Genomic DNA, 24,204 nt, shown 5'->3' with positions numbered 1-24,204 from the left:
GAAACAAAATTTTGATGATTCCAAGAACTAAAATTTGTCTTTTCATCTTGTTCCTAGGGCTACTTTCAGTTAAAAGCCAACCCAGGTGCCTGGATTCTCAGACTAAGGAAGGGACGTTCTGAAGATATTTATAGAATCTACAGGTAGGATTAAGTGATATGGTTACATTTTTTTCAGAACATTCTGCAGTGAGGATCAGTTTGAATTGAATACTACACTGACAGGCAGTTAATAAGAATTTAATTTGCAATTGTATGTGTGATGAAACCACGCTTTTCCAGGAAATTAAATACGGTGGAATTGTCAAGGTGTAATTGGATAATAAGCAGTATGAATACTAACCATATATATAGTCAAATTTGACCCTATAGTCATTCTTTTTTTTTCCCTTCAGTCATTCTCTTCTGCTCACAGTATCCCAGAATCATATCTTTCTGTCACTGTGATGAAAACTCTAGGCAGATGAGAAATTGAGTCATATTGAGAAAGGAGAGAGGAAATGAAGAGCAGTCAGAGTTTTCAACCCAAGATAGTATATTTCAGTAGCCTTTGCAAGTTGCAGATTGACAAGACTTGTAAGCTCTGCCCTTGTAATCTTGGTGCGAGCCCCTGTCTTCCCATACCTGTGGTGGTCTGGAAGCACTCCCACAGCATCTGCAGAAACTTGCTTTTTGCTTTAAGGTTTGCTGCAAGTGACTGTCAGTTTAAAAAAAAAAATTATACTGCCTTTCAGAAGGATGTGGTCTAAATTTTGCATAACATAATTTAAATTAGTCTTAAGTTATGTGAGATTTCATGTCAATTCATTTCAGGAATGATTTTCATTAGAGTTTATTTAAAACATTGTCCTGTCTTGTCCTCATCTTAGTTTCACAAAATCTTACCCGACACACATGAAAGCAGTATGGATTTCTGCACATTTCTTACCAAGAAAGTAGAAGACTTCTCTGTTATAATAACATCTTCATTGTAGGTAGTAGGGTTTTCTCCAACTTATGTTTTCCTCAGATATGGTTTTAAAAAATTTTAGTACTGTCATCGATAGCTTATATTTTGTCTTTCTGAACTCCATCCCTTATGTGTGCCCTTTTCCTGGCCACTCTTCCCATGGTGGCCTCCTGCACCCAGCAGTCCAGGGCGCTTATCCTCCTGCACTTACAATGCTCTGGAATGCTTCATGCTCCCTGTCAGAGTGTTACCTTTGCCCCAGAACTCTGCTCTCTGCTGGATGACAATGAATCCAGTGAATTCATCTTTTATCCTGGCTTCTGTAGTTAATACCTGAAGAAAATTGGTGACTGGAAATTTTAGGCATTGCAGTTGGTTGGTAGGGAAATACTCTTTTTATTTTCCTCCTCTGCCCCGTGTGCTTGCACACAAAGCTTGCAGTAGGTCCTTGTTATAGGTCTTCCTCCAGAGTGTGGGTGCCAGGTTGAGTACAGGGCCCAGGCACCCAGGTACTCCTTTATTGAAGGCTCCGTGCTTGGCTGAAATTTTGTGAACACAGATGGTGGTTCCGTGCTCATTGTGTGCCCGCCAGCACTGGTAGCCTCTCACTCTGTGGAAGGTAATTCAGAGAGAGACCCAAGAAGGAAGCTTGGGCTCAATGTGTAAGAACAGAGATTTTGACGAGTGCTTCTGTGTTGCTTGAAGGGATTTCCTGTAGGTTGTGAGAAAATAATTTGTTCAGGAAAACTCCTTTATAAGAAAGATGATGGACTAACATGGCAGGTTGATGTCAGATCATTTATTGCATTTTGAGAATTATGATTATCTAATTTCCTTTCTTTTCTCTCCAAGTCATGATGGTACAGATTCTCCACCTGATGCTGATGAAGTTGTTGTTGTCCTCAACAATTTCAAGAGCAAAATTATTAAAGTGAAGGTGAGTTTGGTATATTAAGGCAGCCACTCTATTATAGTTGGTAAAAGTAGCAGTAACTTAGTATTTGGTATCTACTATGTGAAAATACGTATTTTGAAACCAGACCCAAACTATGTGAGGTGATAGAATGTGTTAACTCCACAAATAGTGCTCTTGTTGTGGTGATCATTTCACAATATATACCTGTACCGGGAGTCACACATTGTACACCTTAAATTTACACAGTGTTATTTTTCAGTTACATCTCATCACAGCTGAAGAAAAATGAAAGAAACCAGCCCAAGACTTCATTCAGCTTTGGAATTTTACTGTAGTGTTTACGGAAATGCTGCTTAATATGCGCAATATCTTTTGTCCATATGAGTTTGTGGCCTCTTCAACTGAGAAACTTAAATGTCAGTTGTGGTGTTGGGGTTACCTCTGTGAGCAATGCAAGTCTCATTTTACATAAGATGTTTCCTTAGATACTGTGTTGCTTGTGCAACCACAATTGACATTGTTATTCATGATTTTATTCTCAGAAATTTGGAGAGAATGCCATTGAGCATTTTAACAGCAGTAATAAATGGTAGCTCCATTTAATTTCTCCTCATTTCTGCTTTCTATTTTCAGCATTTTTTTTTTTTTTTTTTTTGTCTTTCTTTTGTCTTTTTGTCTTTTGTTGTTGTTGTTGCTATTTCTTGGGCCGCTCCCCCGGCATATGGAGGTTCCCAGGCTAGGGGTTGAATCGGAGCTGTAGCCACCGGCCTACGCCAGAGCCACAGCAACGCGGGATCCGAGCCGCGTCTGCAACCTACACCACAGCTCACGGCAACGCCGGATTGTTAACCCACTGAGCAAGGGCAGGGACCGAACCCGCAACCTCATGGTTCCTAGTCGGATTCGTTAACCACTGCGCCACGACGGGAACTCCCCTATTTTCAGCATTTTGAAGTTCTTAGTGCCTTAAATTCAAGTGAAGGATATTGTGGAATAAATAATTACACGCAGTAAAATATAAAGCAGGCCACACGTAGTTGAGCAGAACAGTGATCCCTATGCTGTAGAGAAGATTCAGCCCCTCTTTGTCCTAGTCAGTCCTCAAAAAAGGCTGTGACATGAGATGACTCCTTCGTGACATGTATAGTGTGTGCACTGTATTCTTTGCCTGGAACTTGCGGTTAGCTTGGTGAATTGTGCTTCTGTTTTTACTTAAACTGTAAGGTTCTCTTCCCCTTTTTCGAAGTGCAAACAATTAAAAGGGGTTACTGGCTCCTCACTTAAGACTTTGAGGTGATGTGAATGCACCTAGCCTCTGGATGGGTCCCGGCTTGCAGGAGAGTTAATTCCCAGGTGTTGGCAGTACTCAGCCTACATCCAGTGAAGGTCAGTTTAAACCTGACCTGTTAAACCCAGTAGGAAGAGTAAGATTCATTACATATGACTGATTGCAGGTTCAGAAGAAAGCAGACATGGTGAATGAAGACTTGCTGAGCGATGGAACTAATGAGAATGAGTCTGGCTTTTGGGATTCCTTCAAATGGTAAACTGGCATTCTAAAGAAGTAATGTTCTTAGAGTTCTCTGGTGGTGCAGCAGGTTAAGGATCCAGTATTGTCACTGCTGTGGTACAGATTCTGTCCGGGTTCAGTCCCTGGCCCGAGAATTTCCACATGCGGTGGGTATAGCCAGAAAAAAGAAGTTATGTTCTTAAGGAAGAAATGAGGTCTTTCACTTGAATGTAGAGTAGATGAGTGTTTCCCCCCTGGCTGCCCTCTCATGGTGGGGTTACTTCTGTGCCACACTTCTTAACTCCTGTTGGGTTTTGCCCACTCTTTGGAGAGTTGAATGGCAGTTGCCCAGTTAACTTTCCATTGTACATTTGTCATTCTGTGGACTAGCTTGTATCCAGTCTACTCCTGCAGTAGACTCCCTTCATTGTCTGTCCTGTGGGCTGCTTTTTCTGGCCTTGCATCCACCTCCAGAGCGTGAGCATCCTCTGTGCATGTGCTCACGGGAAGGAACAGGGATGGGGAGGCACCGCCTCCTTCCCTCTCCCTTTCAAGGCCTGTGTGTCTGTACTAGCATTTCAAGTGTTCTTGTCTTTACCTTTATTATTACAGGGGCTTCACGGGAGGACAGAAGACTGAGGAAGTGAAACAGGATAAAGATGACGTCATTAATATATTCTCTGTTGCATCTGGTCATCTCTATGAAAGATTTCTTCGGTTAGTCATGTTGGTTATTTCAGTGTATGTGCATGAATTTGTCATAGGGTTCTTATTTAGGGAGTGTTTTACGGGATCCTGTCTGTCAAAATTCTGTGTATTTGAAGTACTCTGAGGATTATATATCAAGTACATATATAATTGTACTTGATTTGATCCAGCCAACCTCATGAAGTGGAGCTAAATATAGAAAAGGTGTTTGTACAGCTCTTACAAGGCTATAAACCTTCACTGTATATCATAAACAATGGCATTTATAGAGTTCCCTGTAGCTCCTTGGGTTAAGGATCTGGCATTATCACTGCTATGTTGCAGGTTTGATCTCTGGCCTGGAAACTTCTACACGTTACTGGTGCAGCAAAAAAAGAGAATGGTGTTGAATTATCTACCAAGCATTGCTTAAACCATAAATTAGGAGGTTGATAAAGAGTAAGGGTGGAATAGGGCCATGCACCTGCCTTCCCACATAAGAACACCTCTGTTTAATAGGCCGAGACTCAGGGTCACCCTCTGAGGTCATGCAGCCAGAGCTGAGGAGAGGCATAGACTTGGGCTGGTTGACGCAGCCCTAGTCACCAAGGGGTTGCCTTGTGGTCAGTGGTTAGGAAGCCTCAGCTATGACTGTGTACCTCTGCCTTGAGAGTAATTTTCCTAATGCCAGAGTTCTTTTTACTGCTTAATTTTCCACTGCAAATCTAACATAGCTAATAATCAAAATGTCACTTTACTCATGTTAACCCCTCATACTTCCAAGAAGTAATATCTGACCTAAAATAGTAATGTCAGATGTTAGTATCAACTGAATTTAATTAAATTCCTTGATTCAAAATTTGTTTTTGTTTGTTTTCAAAGTAGAGGATCCTGAAGCTCTACTGAGCTTCCTTATCCATTTGCCATCCACTTACCTCTCTTTGCTCTCCCCCCTAGTACAGGCTGTTGGGGAGGGAACAGTGCTGCCGGAACTTTACAGGCTTTCTTTTTTGTCCTATCTCTCTCTCTCTCTATCTTTTTTTTTTTTTTTTTCCTTTTTATGGCCACACTGGGCCAGTGGTTGAATCAGAGCTGCAGCTGAGGCCTACATCACAGCTTGCAGCAATGCCAGATACTTAACCCACTGAGCAAGGCCAGGGATTTGAACCCTCATCCTCACGGAGACTATGTCGGGTTCTTATCCCGCTGAGCCAGAACAGGAACTCCTACAGGCGTTCTTCTTAGAGTGATATTGTCAGTTCAGCACAACCTCCATCATTCATTTGTGCCATAATTAACATCAGTTCATGGTGGGGTTTAAAGACGTGTCATAATTAAAACGTGCCTTTTTCTGTTAGGTGTATTTTTATAGGTAATAAGTACTCCTTCTTTCCTGTCCAGTGGTAATGCTATAAGAAGGAATAAGTGCAGTTTTCCATTTTCAACTGCCAGGGTTTCTCTCTTCCTAATTGAGCCATCACTTAGCTCTGGCATAAAGAACACTGAGTGATCTTGTGGTCAACTCTACTTAATTTTGTTGAAATTAAAGAGAAGATTTGGAAGATTATGATTACTATTTGCTTTTGTTTGACAGCATAATGATGCTTTCGGTCCTGAAGAATACCAAGACTCCTGTGAAATTCTGGTTCTTGAAGAATTATTTGTCCCCCACATTTAAGGTTTGTTCCTCCTCAGGCTTTGAAAAGGAAAACATTCTTGCTGCAGATGCGGCCCTAAAAAAGAAAAAGAAAAGGAGAACATTCTGATTAAGGAGATCTGTACAGTGTTACATACTTTTTACTGTTTCTACATAAATCTGTATAATTTAAAAATTTTCCTTTTATTAGGTTACCCTAATTCAACTGCATAATTCTATGTTGGTTATTCTTCCAGACTGGTCTGTCTTGGGGGAGTAGTTGTCATAAAACCGAACACAAAATTATGACTTGTTTGAAACTTAGGTAATGTAGGAAGAGAGACTATTGTTTGATGAAGTAACATCCTTCTTCTGAGCAGACATGTCCTCCTTTGATTAGAAAGCATAGTGCTGGTTTCTAGGGAGAAAGATGATTAGTTCTATCACTAACAATTACCCAGTGATCCATCTATGGACGTGACGTATCATCTGTGTAAAACAAGCACACCTGGGAAGTTTTCTGCTTTATTTATATCAGTTAGTATTTGTCATCTGAATTGATTTGTTTACATCTTTTTCTTTGCTGTTGTTCTGTAGAATTGATTGGGCTGCTTTTAACATAGTAATATCTCCCCTAGATAGGTAGTTCACATTTGATTCCCTGAAGGTAATGTATTTTGAATCTGGAAGACTTAATGGCAACAAATTTGTTCAGAGTATTTAGATTTGCCATGGCATTCTCTGGGTTAGGCTGAGTGGTGAAAAAGGATTAAATCAAGCTAAAAAAAAAAATGGGTTACTGGAGTTCCTCCTGCTGTGGCACAATGAGGTTGGCGGCGTCTGTAGCACCAGGATGCAGGTTAACCTCCAGCACTGGGTTAGAGGTTAATCTCCAGCAGTGGGTTAAATGATTGGATATTGCCCCAGCTGCAGTGTAGGTCACAACTGCAGCTTGGATCTGGTCCTTGGCCTGAGACCATATGCCACAGGGCAGCCAAAAAAGAAAAAAAATAAGGCTTTACTGAAGTCAAGTTTAGGCAGATGAACTTAATTTCCCACTAAAATATGGCATAGATGATCCTATCTATAAAACAGAAACAGAGAGCAGACTTATGGTTGGGAGAGGGGGAGGGGGTGATAGTAGGATGGATGGGGAGTTTGGGGTTGGTGGATACATTTGGAATGGATGGGCAGTGGGACCCTACTGTACAGCACAGGGAACTATGTGATTGGGTCATTTTGCTGTACAATAGAAATTGAACGTTGTAAATTGACTGTATTTTTTTTTAAAGTTCATTTCCCTTAAACACTTCACATATACTCCCACCCACTCACAGATATAAATCAGTTATCTAAAGGCCTTTACTTAAAGATTTTTGGAGTTCCTGTTTTGGCACAGTGGAAACCGATCCGACTAGTATCCATGAGGATACAGGTTCAATCCCTGGCCTCATTCAGTGAGTGAGCTGTGGTACAGATGCTGCTCTGATCCTGCATTGCTGTGGCTGTGGTATAGGCTGGCAGCTGCATCTCTGATTCGACCCTGAGCCTGGGAACTTCTATATGCTGTGGGTGCGGCCCTAATAGGCAAATAAATAAAGGCCTTTACTTAAAGATTTCTGTTATTTCATGTGTTGATTAGAAGTCATTGAAAAACAGGGATTTGACAAAAGTTCATAGATATTCTTATGTAGCCTCAAGTGAGGCCATGTTTCTTTGATAAATGTGTTTTACTTGTGCCATAATCATGTTGGTTGACTTTTACCTGTGAAGTTGTTTTTCCTAAGCAAAGTAAATGATTTTTGTTCCCTTTTTCTGAAAATAGGAGTTTATACCTTATATGGCAAACAAATACAATTTTCAGTATGAGCTTGTTCAGTACAAATGGCCGCGGTGGCTTCATCAGCAGACTGAGAAGCAGCGCATCATCTGGGGTTACAAGATCCTCTTCCTGGACGTGCTCTTCCCTCTGGTGGTAGACAAATTCCTCTTTGTGGATGCTGATCAGGTAAGCTCTGAAAGGCTTTGTTTCAGCAGCTCTATTAAAGGCATTAGACTTCCTTTTCCTTTTTAAATGGTTTTATTTTTCCAAGGGTGAAGAAATAACATGCTTATTTTACATTATTTAGAATATATGGAAAGGCATCACCCAGATGTGATCACTTTCAAAATTTGTATTTGATATAACTCCTTTTCATCTTATTTCCTGTGCCTCTTTTACATGGTCATGGTTATCCTGCATGCAATTTTGTATCTTTAATTCATTTAACACAAACTAAAAATTGGAAAATTCAACAGTCTAACACTACTTGCTATCATCTCCAGTTATTTGCTCCAAAACTAGGAGTTAGTCACAGGGGTAAGAGAGAGAAAGCTCAAGTAGGTAGGTGCCTGGGCTTGATAGTGCCAAACTTTTCAGATGGCCTTCCTGTTGTCAAAATTGACTTAATTTAAAGGAACACACAAACTGGAGCATACAAACTAAGAAAGTGTAAGTATATTCCGTTCTATAGCCTGTCCCCTCATCCTGAGCTGGCCGAAACCCAAGTCCATTATGGTGTTGGTGTGTGCAAAGGTTATTTGGACAAAGCTTCCTCCAGCTCTTTGGTGTCCTGCCTCACCTGGCTCATTTGTAGCACAACCAGCTCAGCCTGAAGCCGGCTTTCCTAATTGTAAAATAATCACACTTAATCCTTGTGAGCACTTACTGGGTGCCAGGCATCATTCCCCATCTGTCCATGCAGTTCACATCATCCTCTAACCCTAACCCTAACCCTAACCCTAACCCTAACCCTAACCCTAACCCTAACCCCAGCCCTGGGAGCTATCCATTTCAGATGAGAAAACGGAGTCACAGAGAGGCTGTGTACGAAATGTAAATTTGTTTTATTTCTACTTTTTTGGAAGACTTAGCCTACTGTGTGCCAAGCACTAGGCTGAGTGCTTTACATGTTGGTGCCTTTGGTCAGCTAATCAGCAGAGCAGTCCAGGCTCATGCTGGGTCTATTGCCTGTGCTGTTGGCCCCTGAGCCACCCTCTCTGTTTTAAGGAAACTTCTCTTTGCATGATTATTTAATAAATGACTGTGATCCTCTCTTCTTCAGATTGTACGAACAGATTTGAAGGAGTTAAGAGATTTCAGTTTGGATGGTGCTCCTTACGGTTATACTCCCTTCTGTGACAGCCGCAGAGAAATGGATGGCTACAGGTTCTGGAAATCAGGCTACTGGGCCAGTCACTTAGCTGGACGCAAGTATCACATCAGGTATGGAAAAAAGAAGGCCTCTAATGCTCTCATTTGATTTTCTTTAAAGTTAATTTTGCATATTTAAAATTATAAATAAACTATACTTCAATAGTGGATAAGACATTAATGTGGTTCAAAAATTGAAATTACAGGAGTTCCCGTTGTGGCTCAGTGGTTAACGAATCCGACTAGGAACCATGAGGTTGCAGGTTCGATCCCCGGCCTTGCTCAGTGGGTTAAGGATTCGGAGTTGCTGTGATCTGTGGTGTAGGTTGCAGACGCTACTCGGATCCCGAGTTGCTGTGGCTGTGGCGTAGGCCAGCAGCCACAGCTCCGATTGGACCCCTAGCCTGGGAACATCCATATGCCGTGGGAGCGGCCCTAGAAAAGGCAAAAAGACAAAAAAAAAAAAAAATTAAAATTACAAAAAATATACAGTGGAAAAAATCTTCCCAGTTCTGCCTCTCTTCTTCCCAGTTCCTGTTCCTACAACTGATAATCCTCTTCTGTTAATTTACTGTGTGTCCTTCCAGAATTTCTTAATTCTTAGGTAAAAATTATGACTTTTTACACAAAATATGTACTATGCTATTTACAGTTTTGTGTCTTGCTTTTTTTTTTTTTTTACTTAATGTCTCTAGTAGACCTTATATCAACCTGTAGGGGGAGATCAACATATTATTCCAGTGTATGTATGATTTATGGACTTGCTATGACATACAATATTATAGTGGATAATTAAATACATTACTTTGTATATTTCAAGTATATCTGTAGGATAAATGCCTAGAAGTAGAACTCCTAGGTTAAACAGTGTATGCATGCTTGCTTTGGCAGCACATATGCTAAAATTGGAACGATACAGAGAAGATTAGCATGGCTCCTGTGCAAGGATGACATGGAAATTCGTGAAGCGTTCCATATTTTTATAATGATAGAAATAAAAATCATTATAAAAAATAACCAGTGTATGCATTCGTTGCTTTTCTAATGAACACTACATTATCTTCTCTGGGCACAGTGTGATTTGGAGGGTGAGGGGCCCTGTAGGAAGCAGCATGTATAGAGTTAAATGATGGGGTATGGCGATTTCAGTATTGTACTTTATGTTCCTAGTCCAAAAGAATTGTCACACTGGATTGTTTTGTTGTTGTTTGTTTTGTTTTTTTCCCCTCTGTAACATTTAAGACATCATCAGGATATCTTTGACTAATGAGTATAGTTACTATAGCTTTATTACATCTGCTGACATTTACTAGAACTCTTCTTCTGTCTCGATTATTTACTTTGGAAGGCAATTAAATAAGAAAGAGTGACACAGCTTGTGGTAGCAGAATGTGGGTTTTGTAATAACTTCGAAGTGGCATCTTCGAAGTGTCACGTGCTGGCTCTGGGCTCCACTGTAGAGCCTAAGCCTGCCTTTTCAATGAGAACCCAGACTGTTTGCCTAGTGATCTGCTCCATTAATCATTGAGATTACTTTTCCTTCCATAATCCATGGTTATAACAAGTGGATCTTCTCTCTTCAGCGCCTTGTATGTGGTGGATCTGAAGAAGTTTAGGAAAATAGCTGCTGGTGACAGACTCAGGGGACAGTACCAAGGTCTGAGTCAGGATCCTAACAGCCTTTCAAATCTTGATCAAGTAAGTGGCCGTTTTTTGTTTAACAGTTTTAGTGATGGGTATACGATGTAATGTCAGAAAATACAGTATTATTTGCTTCTTAGTTCTCTCCTCTGTTGGGACAGACAGTGTTTTGTTTCTTCCTGGAAAGGAATTTATGCACTGTGTGTGACATTTTTATCTGACCTCAAGAGAGGACATATTGGTTAAAAATGTCATAGGCCTGGGAGTTCCCATTGTGGAGCAGCGGGTCAAGAACCTGTCTAGTATCCATGAGGATGCAGGTTCGATCCCTGGCCTTGCTTGGTGAGTTAAGGATCCAGCAATGCTGTGAGCTGTGGTGTAGGTTGCAGATGCAGCCAGATCTGGCATGGCTGTGGCTGTGGCAGCAGGTGCAACTCTGATCCAATCCCTAGCCTGGGAACTTCGATATGCCGCAGGTATGACTGTAAAGAAGAAAAAAAAAAGAAGAAGAAATACATTGATATTGTCTTTTATTTTTACCTATATGCCTTTAGTGGTGCTTTTTTCTTTCTTTTCTTTTCTTTTTTGTCTTTTTGCCTTTTTTAGGGCCGCTACCTCGGCATATGGAGGTTCCCAGGCTAGGGGTTGAATCAGGGCTGCAGCCACCGGTCTACGCCAGAGCCACAGCAACGCGGGATCTGAGCTGCGTCTGCAACCTACACCATAGCTCACGGCAACGCCGGATCCTCAACCCACTGAGCAAAGCCAGGGATCAAACCTGCAACCTCATGGTTCCTAGGCAGATTCGTTAACCACTGCGCCACAACGGGAACTCCATAGTGGTGCTTTTTTATTTCTTATTTGAATTGCTTCTAGTGTCCCTTTATTTCAGCCAGAAGGGCTCCCTTTAGTATTTTTGGTAGGTTGCTCTGGAGCTACAAACTCTTGGGAGCTTCTCTTTTTGACAGTTCTTTGATTGCTTTTATGGAGAGGTGACGTTTCAGAGCTCTTTATTCTGCCATTTTTGCTGATGTTGCTCCCCATTGTGGTTTTATTTTGTATTCTCATAATTAGTAACAAAGTTGAATACTATTTTGAATGTTTATGGTTAGCATTCTCTTTTGTGAAGTGCTTAGTTAAATATTTGGGTTGTTTGGTGTGTGTATATATATATATTCTGATCCCTGGCCTCGCTCAGTGGGTTAAGGATCTGACATTGCCATGAGCTGTGGTGTAGGTCGGATCCCGCATTGCTGTGGCTGTGGTGTAGGCCAGTGGCTACAGCAGAACTTTTTGTTTTTATTTGTTGTTGGCATCTAGAATTGCAAATAATTTTTTTTTCATTGTAGTATTCAGCTGCCTTGCTAATCTGTATTACTTTTGGATTTTTTTAAATATACATAGTCATATCATCTACAGATAATGACAGTTTAGCTTTTTCTTTTCCAACCTTATGGTTTTTTAATTATCTGTTTTTTTTATTAAAGTATAATTGATTTACAATGTTGTGCCAATTTCTGCTGTACAGAAAAGTGACCCAGTCATATATAAATTCCCTTTCCTATATTCCACCTTGGTCTAGCCCAAGAGATTGGATATAATTCCCTGTGCTGTATAGTAGGACCGTATTGTCTGTCCATTCTGAATGTAATAGTTTACATCTACTAACCGCAAACTCCCCGTCCATCCCACTCCCATCCTCCTCTCCCTTGGCAACCACAAGTCTGTTTTCTGTGTCTGTGAGTCTGTTTTCTGTTTTGTTTTATAGGTTCATTTGTGCCATACTTTAGATTCCACATATAGGTGATATCATATGGTATTTGTCCTTCTCTTTCTGGCTTACTTTGCTTAGTATGAGAATCTCTAGTTGGGAGTTCCTGTTGTGGCACAGCAGAAAAAAATCCAACTAGTATCCATGAGGATGTGGGTTCGATCCCTGGTCTCGCTCATTGGGTTGAGGATCCAGCATTGCCCTGCACTGTGGCATAGGTCACAGACACAGCTCAGATCCCACATTGCTGTGGCTATGGTGTAGACCGGCAGCTGTAGCTCCAATTCAACCTCTAGCCTGGGAACTTCCATATGCCACTGGTGTGGCCTTTAAAAGCAAGAAAAAAAAAAAAAAAAAAAAAAAGGGAATCTCTAGTTGCATCCACATTGCCGCAAATGTGGCATTATTTTGTTCTTTTTTATGGCTGAATAGCGTTGCATTGTATACATGTACCACATCTTAATCCATTTATCTATCAGTGGACATTTAGGTTGTTTCCATGTCTTGGCTATTGTAAATAGTGCTGCAGTGAACATAGGGGTGCATGTATCTTTTTGAATGAAAGTTTTGTCTGGATAGGTGCTCAGGAGTGGGATTGCTGGATCATATGGTAGTTCTATATTTAGTTTTCTGAGGAACCTCCATACTGTTCTCTGTAGTAGTTGTGCCAATTTACATTCCCACCAACAGTGTAGGCAGATTCTCTTTTCTCCACACCCTCTCTAGCATTTGTTATTTGTAGACTTATTAATGAAAGCCGTTTTGACTGGTGTGAGGTGGTACCTCATTGTAATTTTGATTTGCATTTCTCTAATAATTAGTGATATTGAGAATTTTTCATGGGTCTACTAGCCATCTGTATGTCTTCTTAGGAAAAATGTCTATTTAGGTGTTCCTCCCATTTTTGATTGGATTATTTGCTTTTGTTTATTGTTGAGTTTTATGAGTTGTTTGTATATTTTGGAGATTAAGCCCTTTCCAGTTGCATTGTTTGCAGAGATTTTTCTCGTGTTTTTTGTGGGTTGTCTGTTTGTTTTGTTTATAGTTTCCTTTGCTGGGCAAAAGCTTTTGAATTTAATTAGGTCCCATTGTTTTGATTTTGTTTCCAACCTTTTATTTAAAAAAAAAATCTTTTTTTCTTATTTTCTTTATTTGCTAGGACTTCCATATTGTTGAGGAGAAATATTGATATTGGACATTTTTGATTTAAAGGAAAAATGTTCAGCATTTCACCACTAAGTATGATGATGTTTTCTATGGATGTTTCATAGATACCTCTTACTCAGATTAAAGAAGTTTCTCTTATTCCTAGAGTGCTACTTTAAAAAAAATCTTATGTTAAATTTTGTGTGTTTTTGACATTTGCTGAGATGATACTATTTTTATTCTGTAAAAATAGTTAATTATATATCTAATTATAATTTATTCCACCTTGGTCATGATTTGTTATCTTTTTAAAATATATTCCTGGGTCCTTTGTGCTGGTGTTTGTTTAAGAATTTTGCATTTGTGTGTTTGTGTGGCATTGGCTTGTAATATCTCTGTCAGGCTTTGGTATCAAGACTATGTTGGCTTAATAAAATGAGTTGACTTAATAAAAAGAAAATAAAATTTGTTCTTTCCTGTAACTGGTTTGTGTAAGATTGGCCTTATTTTTTTTCTTAAATGTTTGGTAGAATTCACTAGTGAAGCCACATAGAGATTTCTTTGTGTTTGAATTCTGACTCCAACTTCTTTAATAGTTGTGGGTCGTTGGCGCTTTCTATTGTATAAATCAATTTATTATACCTAAATTTTCTAGCATATCATTATGTCATTTATACTGTCCTCTCATTATCTTTCTTTATTGGGATATAATTTATATATGGCGACATGCTTAGGTTTTAAGGGCACTATTTAATCAATTTTGCAAAATGTGTATCAGGCACCAGTTAACTTCAAATTAGTAGAGTAGAGCTCTCTCTCTTTTGCAAAAATTCCAGGCATTGTTTATTTGGGCTTTCTCTTTTTTTCCCCCCGATTAGTTCACCAGGAATAAATCACCTTTATGAGTCTTTCCAAAAAAACAGCTTATAATGCTTTTAATATTGTCTGTGTGTTTCTTTTCTGTTTTTCATTGTTTTTTAGCTTTTACTTTCTTTTGTTGATTTTTTTCTGATTTCTTGAGACGGATGTTCAGGTCATGATTTTTAGTCTTTTTTAATGTGTGCATTTGAAATCAATCATTAAATTCTGTCTCAGCACGACTTTGACCATATTCCACATATTGAATATGTAGCATTTTCCTCATTTGCTTAAATATGTTTCTAATCCTCATGTGACTTCTTTGACTCATGAGTTAATCATTCCAAATACCTGGAGATTTTCGCAGGGTTTTTGTAGTTGTTGTCCTGGCCCAGTTGCTCTAGTGTGAGAAAATACTCTGTATGATTTCAGATATTTGAAGTTTGTTGAGCTTTTCTTTTTGACCCAGATATAATCAGTTTTGGTAAACATTTCATCTCATTTTATATTCTGCAGCTGTTAGGTGTAATGTTTTTCCATATATGTGCATTAGGTCAGGTTTAGTGATATGTTGTTTTGTGTGATTTGTCCATATATTTTTCTGTTAGTTACCGAGAGAATTGTGTTAAAAATCTTTTTCCATATTGTGAAGTCTTTCTTGTCTTTAGTTTTGTTAAATTTTGCTTGATGTCGTTAGAGACTATGTCATTCACTACCTCAAAACTTAGAAGTCATATACATTTCTGATGGATTAACCTTTATTATCTCTGTTAACACCTTTGGGGAAGGAAAGCTTTAAAGTATGCTTCATCTAATAATATTAGTGCAGCTACACCAGATTGCCTTTTAGTTGGTGTTATATGGAATTTTTTTTTTTTTTTTTTTTTTTTTTTTTTTTTTTTTTTTTTTTACCCTTCTCTTTTCAGTCGTCTTTATCCTTATGTTTCTTATAAAGAGCTTTTATCTGTTTGTTTTCTCATTTGGTGGGACAATCACTTTGAACATTAGTCTGTTTTAAAGTTAATGTAATCACCAGTAAGTTCGGCTTTTCCATAGTCCTCCTGCTTGTCCCATGTGTTCTGTTTCTTTTTTCTCCTTAGTCAGTTTCTTTCAGATTGATTGAGGATTTTTTATAATTTTATTTTCCCTCTATTAGCTTACACTATACACTTTTTAAAAATAATTTGAAAATATTATCCTATAGATAATCAGTATGCATTTCTGTCTTCGCAAAGGCTAATATTATTTTTTTGACTTACTGAATTTTATTACATTTATAGTTGTACAACAATCATCACAACCCAATTTTATAGCATTTCCATCCCAACCCCCCTGTGCACACCCCCACCCCCCAACCTGTCTCCTTTGGAAACTGTAAGTTTTTTTCAAAGTCTATGAGTCAGGGTCTGTTCTGCAAAGAAGTTCATTGTATCCTTTTTTTAGATTCCACATGTAAGTGATAGCATTTGATGTTGGTGTCTCACTCTCTAACTTCACTTAACATGGTAATTTCTAGGTCCATCCATGCTGCTGCAAATGCCATTATTTCTTTCCTTTTTATGGCTGAGCAATATTCCATTGTGTATATGTACCACATCTTCTTTATCCATTCCTCTGTTGGTGGACATTTAGGTTGCTTCCATGTCTTGGCTATTGTATATAGTGCTGCAATGAACACTGAAGTACATGTATCTTTTTCCATCATGGTTTTCTCTGGTTAGATGCTCAGGAGTGGGATTGCAGGATCAAATGGTAATTCTATTTTCAGTTTTTTGAGGACTCTCCATACTGTTTTCCATAGTGGTTGCATCAATTTACATTCCCGCCAACAGTGTAAGAGGGTTCCCTTTTCTCCACACCCTTTCCAGCATTTATTGTTTGTAGACTTTTTGATGATGACCATTCTGGCTGGTGTAAGGTGGTACCTCATAGAGGCTTTGATTTGCATTTCTCTAATTAGTGATCTTGAACATGTTTTCATATGGTTTTGGCTATCCGTATGTTTTCTTTAGAAAATTGTCTGTTTAGATATTCTGCCCATTTTTTGATGGGGTTATTGGGTTTGTTTTGTTTTGTTTGTATTGAATTGCAGGAGGCGTTTATAAATTTTGGAAATTAATATCTTGTCAGTCACTTCATTTGCAAATATTTTCTCCCATTCTTTGGTTGTCTTTTTGTTTAGGGTTTACTTTGCTGGGCAAAAGTGTTTAATTAGTCTCATTTGTTTATTTTTGTTTTTATTGTCATTACTCTAGGAAGTGGATCTGAGAAGAGATATTGCTGTGGTTTATGTCAGAGAGTGTTCGGCCTTGTTTTCCTCTAAGAATTTTATAGTATCCACTCTTATATTTAGGTCTTTGATCCATTTGAGCTTATTTTTGTGTATGGTGTTAGGAAGTGTTTTAATTTCATTCTTTTCCATGTAGCTGTCCAGTTTTCCCAGCACCACTTATTGAAGGGACTGTCTTTTCTTCATTGTATATTCCTGCCTCCTTTGTTATAGGTTAGGTGAGCATAGATGTGTGGGTTTTAATTCTGGGCTTTCCATCCTGTTCCACTGATTTATATTTCTGTTTTTGCGACCATACCGTCTAGTTTTGATGACTGTGGCTTTGTTGTATAGTCTGAAGTCAGGGAGCCTGATTCCTCCAGTTCCATTTTTCTTTCTTGGGAATGGGTTTGGCTATTCTGGGTCTTCTGTGTTTCCAAACAAACTTTCAATATTTTGTTCTAATTTTGTTTAAAAAAAAAAAAGATTTTGTTAATTTGTTAGGGATTGCATTGAATCTGTAGATTGCCTTGGGTAGTATAGTCATTTTGACAATATTGATTCTTATAGTCCAAAAGCATGGTATGTCTTTCCATCTGTTTGTGTCATCTTTGATTTCTTTCATCAGCATCTTACAATTTTCAGAGTACAGGTGTCTCTTGTCTCTTTAGGTAGGTTTGTCATAGGTATTTTACTCTTTTTGATGCTATGTTAAAAGGGATTATACTTTTCTAAGAATTGCAATCTTGGAAGAATGTACTTTTCTAAGAATTTGTCCATTTCTTCTGGGTTCCCTAATTTTTCTTTCTGATCTTTCATTGTTATATAGCATATAGAAATACAGTCGATTTCTGTGTATTAATTTTGTATCCTGAAACTTTACCAAAATCAGGAGTTCTAACAGTTTTCTGATACAGTCTTTACTATCTTCTTAGTATCATGTCATCTGCAAACAGTAATAGTTTGCAAACAGTAATAGTTTGACTTTTTCCTTCCCAATTTGTTTCCCTTTAATTTCTTTTTCTTCTCTAATTGCCATGGCTAGTACTTCCAAAACTATGTTGAATAGTAGTGGCGAGAGCAGACATCTTATTCCTGATCTCAGCAGGAGTTCTTTTACCTTTTCACCATTGAGAATGATGTTAGCTCTTGGTTTGTCATATATGGCCTTTACTACGTTGAAGTAGGTTCCTTCTATGCCCACATTCTGGAGGATTTTTAGCGGAAATTGGTGTTAGATTTTGTCAAAGGCTTTTTCTGCATCTACTGAGAGGACCATATGGTTTCTATTCTTCAGTTTGTTAATGTCATGTATCACACTGATTGATTTGTGGATATTGAAGAATCCTTGCATCCCTTGGATAAATCGCACTTGATCATTGTGTACAATCCTTTTAATGTATTGTTGGATTCAGGTTGCTAGTATTTTGTTGAGGATTTTTGCATCTATGTTCATCAGTGAAATTGCCCTGTAACTTTCTTTTTTTGTGGTATCTTTGTCTGATTTTGGTATCAGGGTGATGGTGGATTCATAGAATGAGTTTGGGAGTGTTCCTTCCTCTGCAATTTTTTTGAATAGTTTCAGAAGGATAGTTGTTAGCTCTTCTCTAAATGTTTGATAGAATTTGCCTGTGAAGCCGTCTGTTCCTGGACTTTTGTTGTTGCAAGTTTTTTAATCACAGTTTCAAGTTCAGTACTCGTGATTGATCTGTTCATCTTTTCTGTTTCTTCTTGATTTAGTCTTAGAAGATTTCACTTTTCTAAGAATTTGTCCATTTCTTCTAGGTTTTCTGTTTTATTGGCATATAGTTGCTTGTAGTAGTCTCTTATGATCCTTTGTATTTCTGTGGTGTCTGTTATAACTTCTCCTTTTTCATTTCTAATTTTATTGATTTGAGGCTTCTCTTTTTCTTGATAAGTCTGGCTAAGGGTTTATCAATTTTGTTGATCTTTTCAGAAAACCAGCTTTTTAGTTTCATTAATCATTTCTGTGGTTTTCTTTGTTTCTATTTCATTCTTTTCTTCTCTGATCTTTATGATTCCTATCCTTCTGCTAACTTTAGTTTTTTTCTGTTCTTCTCTCTGTAGTTGCTTTAGGTGTAAAGTTAGGTTGTTTATTTGAGCTTTTTCTCGTTTCCTGAGGTAGCTTGTATTGCTATAAACTTTCCTCTCAGAACTGCTTTTGCTGTATCTCATAGGTTTTGGATTTTTGTGTCTTTGTTGTCATTTGCTTCTAGGTATTTTGTAATTTCCTCTTTGACTTCTTCAATGATCCATTGGTTGTTTAGTTTCCACATGTTTGTGTTTTTTGCAGTTTTTATTCTGTTATTGATTTCTAGTCATATAGTGTTGTGGTTGGAAAAGATGCTTGATATGATTTCAGTTTTCTTAAATTTACCAAGGCATGATTCATGGCCCAGAAAGTGATCTATCCTAGAGAATGTTCCGTGTGCACTTGAAAAGAATGTGCATTCTGCTACTTCTGAATGGAATGTCCCATAAATATCTATTAAGTTCATCTGGTCAAATGCATCATTTAAGACCTGTGCCTCCTTGTTGATTTTCTGTCTAGATGATCTGTCCATTGCTGAAAGTGAGGTGTTAAAGTCCCCCAATATTATTGTGTTATTGTCAGTTTCTCCTTTTAAGGTCATTAACAATTGCCTTATATTTTGAGGTGATCCTATGTTGGGTGAATATATATTTGCAATTGTTATATCTTCTTGGATTGATCCTTTGATCATTATGTAATGTCCTTCTTTGTCTCTTAAAAATTCTTTATTTTAAGGTCCATTTTGTCTGATATGAATATTGTTACTCCAGCTTTCTTTTGATTTCGGTTTTCATGGAATATTTTCTTGCATCCTTTCATTTTGAATTTGTATGTGTCCCTAGAAGTGGAGGAGGCTCTTGAAGACAGCATATATATGGGTCTTGTTTTTGTATCCATTCAGCCAATTTATGTTTTTTGTTGGGGTATTTAGTCCATTTACATTTAAGGTGATTATTGCTATGTATGTTCTTATTGCCATTTTATTAACTGTTTTGGATTTGTTTTTGTTGGTTTTTTTCCTTCCCTTCTTCTCTTGTTCTCTTTTCTTGTGGTTTGATAACTATCTTTAATGTTGTGTTTGGATTGCTTTTTCTTATTACTGTTTGTATCTATTGTAGATTTTTGGTTTGCAGTTACCCCGAAGTTTTGTTATAGTAGCATGTGTATACACACACACACAAGATTGTTTTAAGTTGTTGGTCTCTTAATTATAAATGCATCTCCATTGTCCTGCATTTGTACCCTGCTCTTCTCATGATTTCTGATTTTGTTAGCATATTTGGGTGTGGATGATTTCCTACCTTTACTGTATGTATGCCTTTACCTGTGAGCCTTGTTATTTGTAATATTTTTGTTTCTAGTTGTGGCCTCTTCTTTTCCACCTAGAGAAGTTCCTTTAGTATTTGTCGTAGAGCTGGTTTAGTGGTGCTAAATTCTCTTGGCTTTTGCTTGTCTGTAAAGCTTTTGATTTCTCCTTCAAATCTGAGTGAGAGCCTTGATAGGTAGAGTAATCTTGGTTGGAGGTTTTTTCCTTTCATCACTTTCACCACTCCCTTCTAGCATGCAGTTTCTTGCTGAAAAATCTGCCTATAACCTTATTGGGGTTCCCTTGTAATTTTTTTCTTTTCTCTAGCTGCTTTCAATATTTTTTCTTTGTTTTTGATTTTGGTCAGTTTGATTATATGTGTCTCAGGGTGTTCCTCCTTGGGTTTATTTTATATGGTAGTCATCGTGCTTCCTGGATTTGAATGAGTGATTCCTTTCCCATGTTAGGGATGTTTTGGGCCATTATCTCTTCAAATATTTTTTCTGGCCCTTTCTTCTTCTGGCAGCCCTATAATATAGATAGATGTTGGTGCTTTTATAGTTGTTCCAGAATTCTCGTAGACTGTTTTCATTTCTTTTCAGTTTTTCCCTTTTCTGTTCCACATCACTGATTTCCACTACTCTGTCCTCCATCTCTCTTATTTGTTCTTCTGCCTCCTGTGTTCTACTGTTTATTGTTTCTAATTTCAGTTTTATTTTGTATTTCTGCTTGCTTATTCCTTAAATCTTCTTATTTCTTTGCTGGGTGTTTCTTGTAATTTATCAATCTTTGCCTCCAGTTTGTTTCCAAGATCTTGCATCATCTTCACTATCATTTTTCATGGAGGTTGATAGTCTCCAGATCACTTAGCTCTTTTTCTGGTGTTTTTTCTTCTTTCCTTATCTGAGTCATAATTCTCTGCCTTTTCACTTTGCATAGATTTTTCATGTGGTCTCCTTTTTGCAGGCATTAGTCATAGCCTCTCTTCCTTCTGATGTCTGCCCTCCTTGTGGCTGAACTTGGTTCAGGGGCTTGCTGTAGGCCTCCTGTTGGGAGGGACTGGTGCCTACCCACAGGTAGATGGAGCTGATTTTTATCCCTCTGGTGGGTGGGGCTTTGTCTCTGGGTGAGATTAGAGGTGGCTGTGTACCTGGGGGATCTTTAGGCAGCCTCTTTGCTGGTGGGTGTGGCTGTGATCCCACCCAGATTATTGTTTGGCCTGAGGCTTCTCAGCCCTTGATGGGTGGTTCCAGATTTTTCCAAAATGGCTACCTCTACAGGCACACACACTGATGATTATTCCCAAGACCTTTTTCTCCAGTGTCCTTCCCCCACAGCAAGACATTGTCACCTGTTTTCCCAGGAGATCCTCCAAGAACTGCTGTCAGATCTGACCTAAATTCCTATGGAGTCTCTGTTTTGTCCCAGGACCCAGTGTGCATAAAAGTCTGTGTGTGCCTTTCAAGAATGGGGTCTCCATTTCCCTTAGTCCCATGGAGTTCCTGATCACAAGCCCCACTGGCCTTCAATGCCGTATGCTCCAGGGGCTCCTTCTCCTAATGCCAGATACCCAGGCATGGGGACCTGACCTGAGGCTCAGAACTCTCACTTCCTTAGGTGAGTCTCTGTGTTACAGTTACTTTCCAGTCTGTGGGCTGCCTACCCGTCAGGTATGCGGTTGCTTATATTGTGTAATTGCCCCTCCTACCTTCTTGACGTGGCTTCGTCTTTGTCTTCTGGAGTAGGATATATTTTTTAATAGTTTGCAGTCTATTTGGTTGGAGGTTGTTCAGCAGTTGGTTGTAATTTTGTTGCTTTTATGAGAGAAGGTGAGCTCTAGTCCTTCTACTCAGCCATTTTAATCCCATCTCCCCAAGGCTAATGTTATTAATTAGTGTATTTTACCAATCTACCATATAGTATAAAAACATCATAATGTGCTTCTCATATTTTAGCATATATAAAAGAATCACCTGAAGAACTTATTAATTTCTGGGCCCCATCCCACAGGCTAATCGAATAGGTATATGGTGGGCCTAAGAATCTGCATTCCTAGCAAACTCTGTGCTGCAAGTCCACATAGTACTTTTATTTTGGGCTTTTTTTTTAAGGGCCACACACTCGGCCTATGGAGTTTCCCAGGCTAGGGCCACACCTTAGCCACAGCAACATGGTATCTGAGCTGTGTCTGTGACCTACACCACAGCTCACAGCAACGCCAGATCCTTAACCCACTGAGCAAGGCCAGTGATCAAACCTGTGTCTTCATGGATACTAATCAGATTCATTTCTGCTGAGCCACAATGAGAATGCCACAAGTTTTACATTTTGAGTAGCACTGTCCTAGAACTCACTAACTCCATTTATGCTTATCCCAGCCTAAATGCTCTGTTGCCATATAGTTCAGATCTCTCTATATTTTAAACCCCAGAAGTTATTCTTGTTTAACATAGTTAGTATCTATTTAGTCACCCTTTTGGTTACTCTCCATTCTCCCCTGCATTTCTGGGCTCCTACGTTGGATCATTTTCCTTCTGCCTGAAGAATATTCTTTATTTTGCCTTAGTATTGAGCTCAGTGGTAACAGTTTTTTTCAGTTTTTGCTATCTGAAAGTGTCTTTAACTCCATGTTTTCTCCTGCCTCCCAGCTTCTGGTAACCTCTATTCTATTTTCTGTCAGTATAAATTTACCTGTTCTAGGTTCTTTTGGAATCATACAATATCTTTCCTTTTGTGTTTGGCTTATTTCACTTAGCATAGTTTTTGCAAAGTTCATCCATGTTGTAGCATGTATCAGAATTTTCTTCCTATTAAGATTAAATAATATCCCATTGTATGTATATACCACGTTTTGTTTATCCATTCACCTGTTGATGGGTATTTGGCTTACTTCCATCTCTTGACTGTTGTGAATGCCTCTGTGAACATTGGTGTGCAAGTGTCTGCCTCCCTTCTTTCAGTTCTTTAGTATATATACCCAGAAGTGGAATTACCAGGTGATATTTGTTGTTTGTGTCTAAGACGATGGAGCTTTTTATTGTCGTCAATTTGAAAAGTTTTCCTAAGAGGAAAGCTTTAAAGCGTAGAGTATAGTTGGCTAGGAAACACTTGGGATCAAGCCTTAGTAGACAAGGTGGATTCAGAGCTTCCTTCAAGCAAAACTTTGAAGTATAAGAAGCATGCTCCATGCTTAATTGGCTTTTAGACGGTGGTGGTGTTTTTCTTAGAATGGTCCTTGCAGAGGGAAGTCTAGGTGCAGGCTATTTTAAATTTTAAACTGAAGTTTTTCAGGTGCTTATTATGGGAAAATATTTTATGGATCCTGTAAACTTTGTGGTTTTTAAAAACACCATAAATAAATATTATAGCTTCTCTAAGTGTTTCGATTAGGCCCCTTTCCTTTTTGTGTGTGTGTGTGTGTGGTCTTTTTAGGGCCTCGCTGGTGGCATATGGAGATTCCTAGTCTAGGGGTTGAATTGGAGCTGTAGCCACCAGCCTATACCACAGCTACAGCAAACGCAAGATCTGAGCCACATCTGCGGCCTACACCACAGCTCATTGCAATTCTGGATCCTTAACCCACTGAGTGAGGCCAGCAATCGAACCTGCATTCTCATGGAGGATACTAGTCAGATTCATTTCCACTGCGCCATGACAGGAACTCCCATGATTAGGCCCTTTTCCATTCTGAAAATCTGTTACTGGGGAGTTCCCATTGCAGCTCAGTAGTAATGAATCCAACTAGTATCCATGAGGACTTGGATTTGATCCCTGGCCCTGCTTAGTGGGTTCAGGATCCAGTGCTGCTGTGAGCTACAGTGTAGGTAGCAGACACAGCTTGGATTCCATGTTGCTGTGGCCTAGGCTGGCATCTGCAGCTCTGATTTGACCCCTAGCCTAGGAACTTCCAGATGCCATGTGTGCAGCCCTAAAAAAAATTTTTTTTTAAAATCTGATTGGCATATTATTTGTAATTTACTGTGCATTTATTTAAACTGCCCTTAGCAATTTAGATTGTTGTGTTTTATTCCCTTTACCAAACAGGATTTGCCCAATAACATGATCCATCAGGTGCCAATTAAATCACTCCCTCAAGAATGGCTTTGGTGTGAAACGTGGTGTGATGACGCCTCTAAGAAAAGGGCAAAAACAATTGATTTGGTAAGTTGTCCGTGGCTCTTTTCTGTATCTTAGTCCAGTCTGATGTATGACTAGATATTTCTGTAATTCAGGAACTGCAGAACTTCTTACAGTAACCCCAGCAGAAAGC

At 38.8% G+C, this 24,204-nt stretch overlaps 1 protein-coding gene across 2 annotated transcripts in view; it reads left to right on the top strand.

Annotated features, from left to right (window-relative positions):
* Positions 1-24,204, top strand: part of UGGT1 (UDP-glucose glycoprotein glucosyltransferase 1) — a 123,472-nt gene that overhangs the window by 91,931 nt on the left and 7,337 nt on the right. For both annotated transcript variants that reach the window (XM_021075942.1, XM_021075941.1), the window contains 9 exons: positions 58-143; positions 1,801-1,885; positions 3,319-3,407; positions 3,987-4,091; positions 5,656-5,740; positions 7,523-7,705; positions 8,802-8,962; positions 10,474-10,588; positions 23,979-24,095. In XM_021075942.1, the coding sequence (XP_020931601.1) occupies positions 58-143; positions 1,801-1,885; positions 3,319-3,407; positions 3,987-4,091; positions 5,656-5,740; positions 7,523-7,705; positions 8,802-8,962; positions 10,474-10,588; positions 23,979-24,095 (1,026 nt within the window). The remainder of the gene's footprint in view (positions 1-57; positions 144-1,800; positions 1,886-3,318; positions 3,408-3,986; positions 4,092-5,655; positions 5,741-7,522; positions 7,706-8,801; positions 8,963-10,473; positions 10,589-23,978; positions 24,096-24,204) is intronic.

The sequence above is a fragment of the Sus scrofa genome, chromosome 15 (genome assembly GCF_000003025.6).
Source record: "Sus scrofa isolate TJ Tabasco breed Duroc chromosome 15, Sscrofa11.1, whole genome shotgun sequence".
In the NCBI taxonomy this organism is placed as follows: Eukaryota; Metazoa; Chordata; class Mammalia; order Artiodactyla; family Suidae; genus Sus; species Sus scrofa.
Note: the sequence above shows the minus strand (reverse complement) of the source record. Positions and strands in the feature narration are given on the sequence as shown.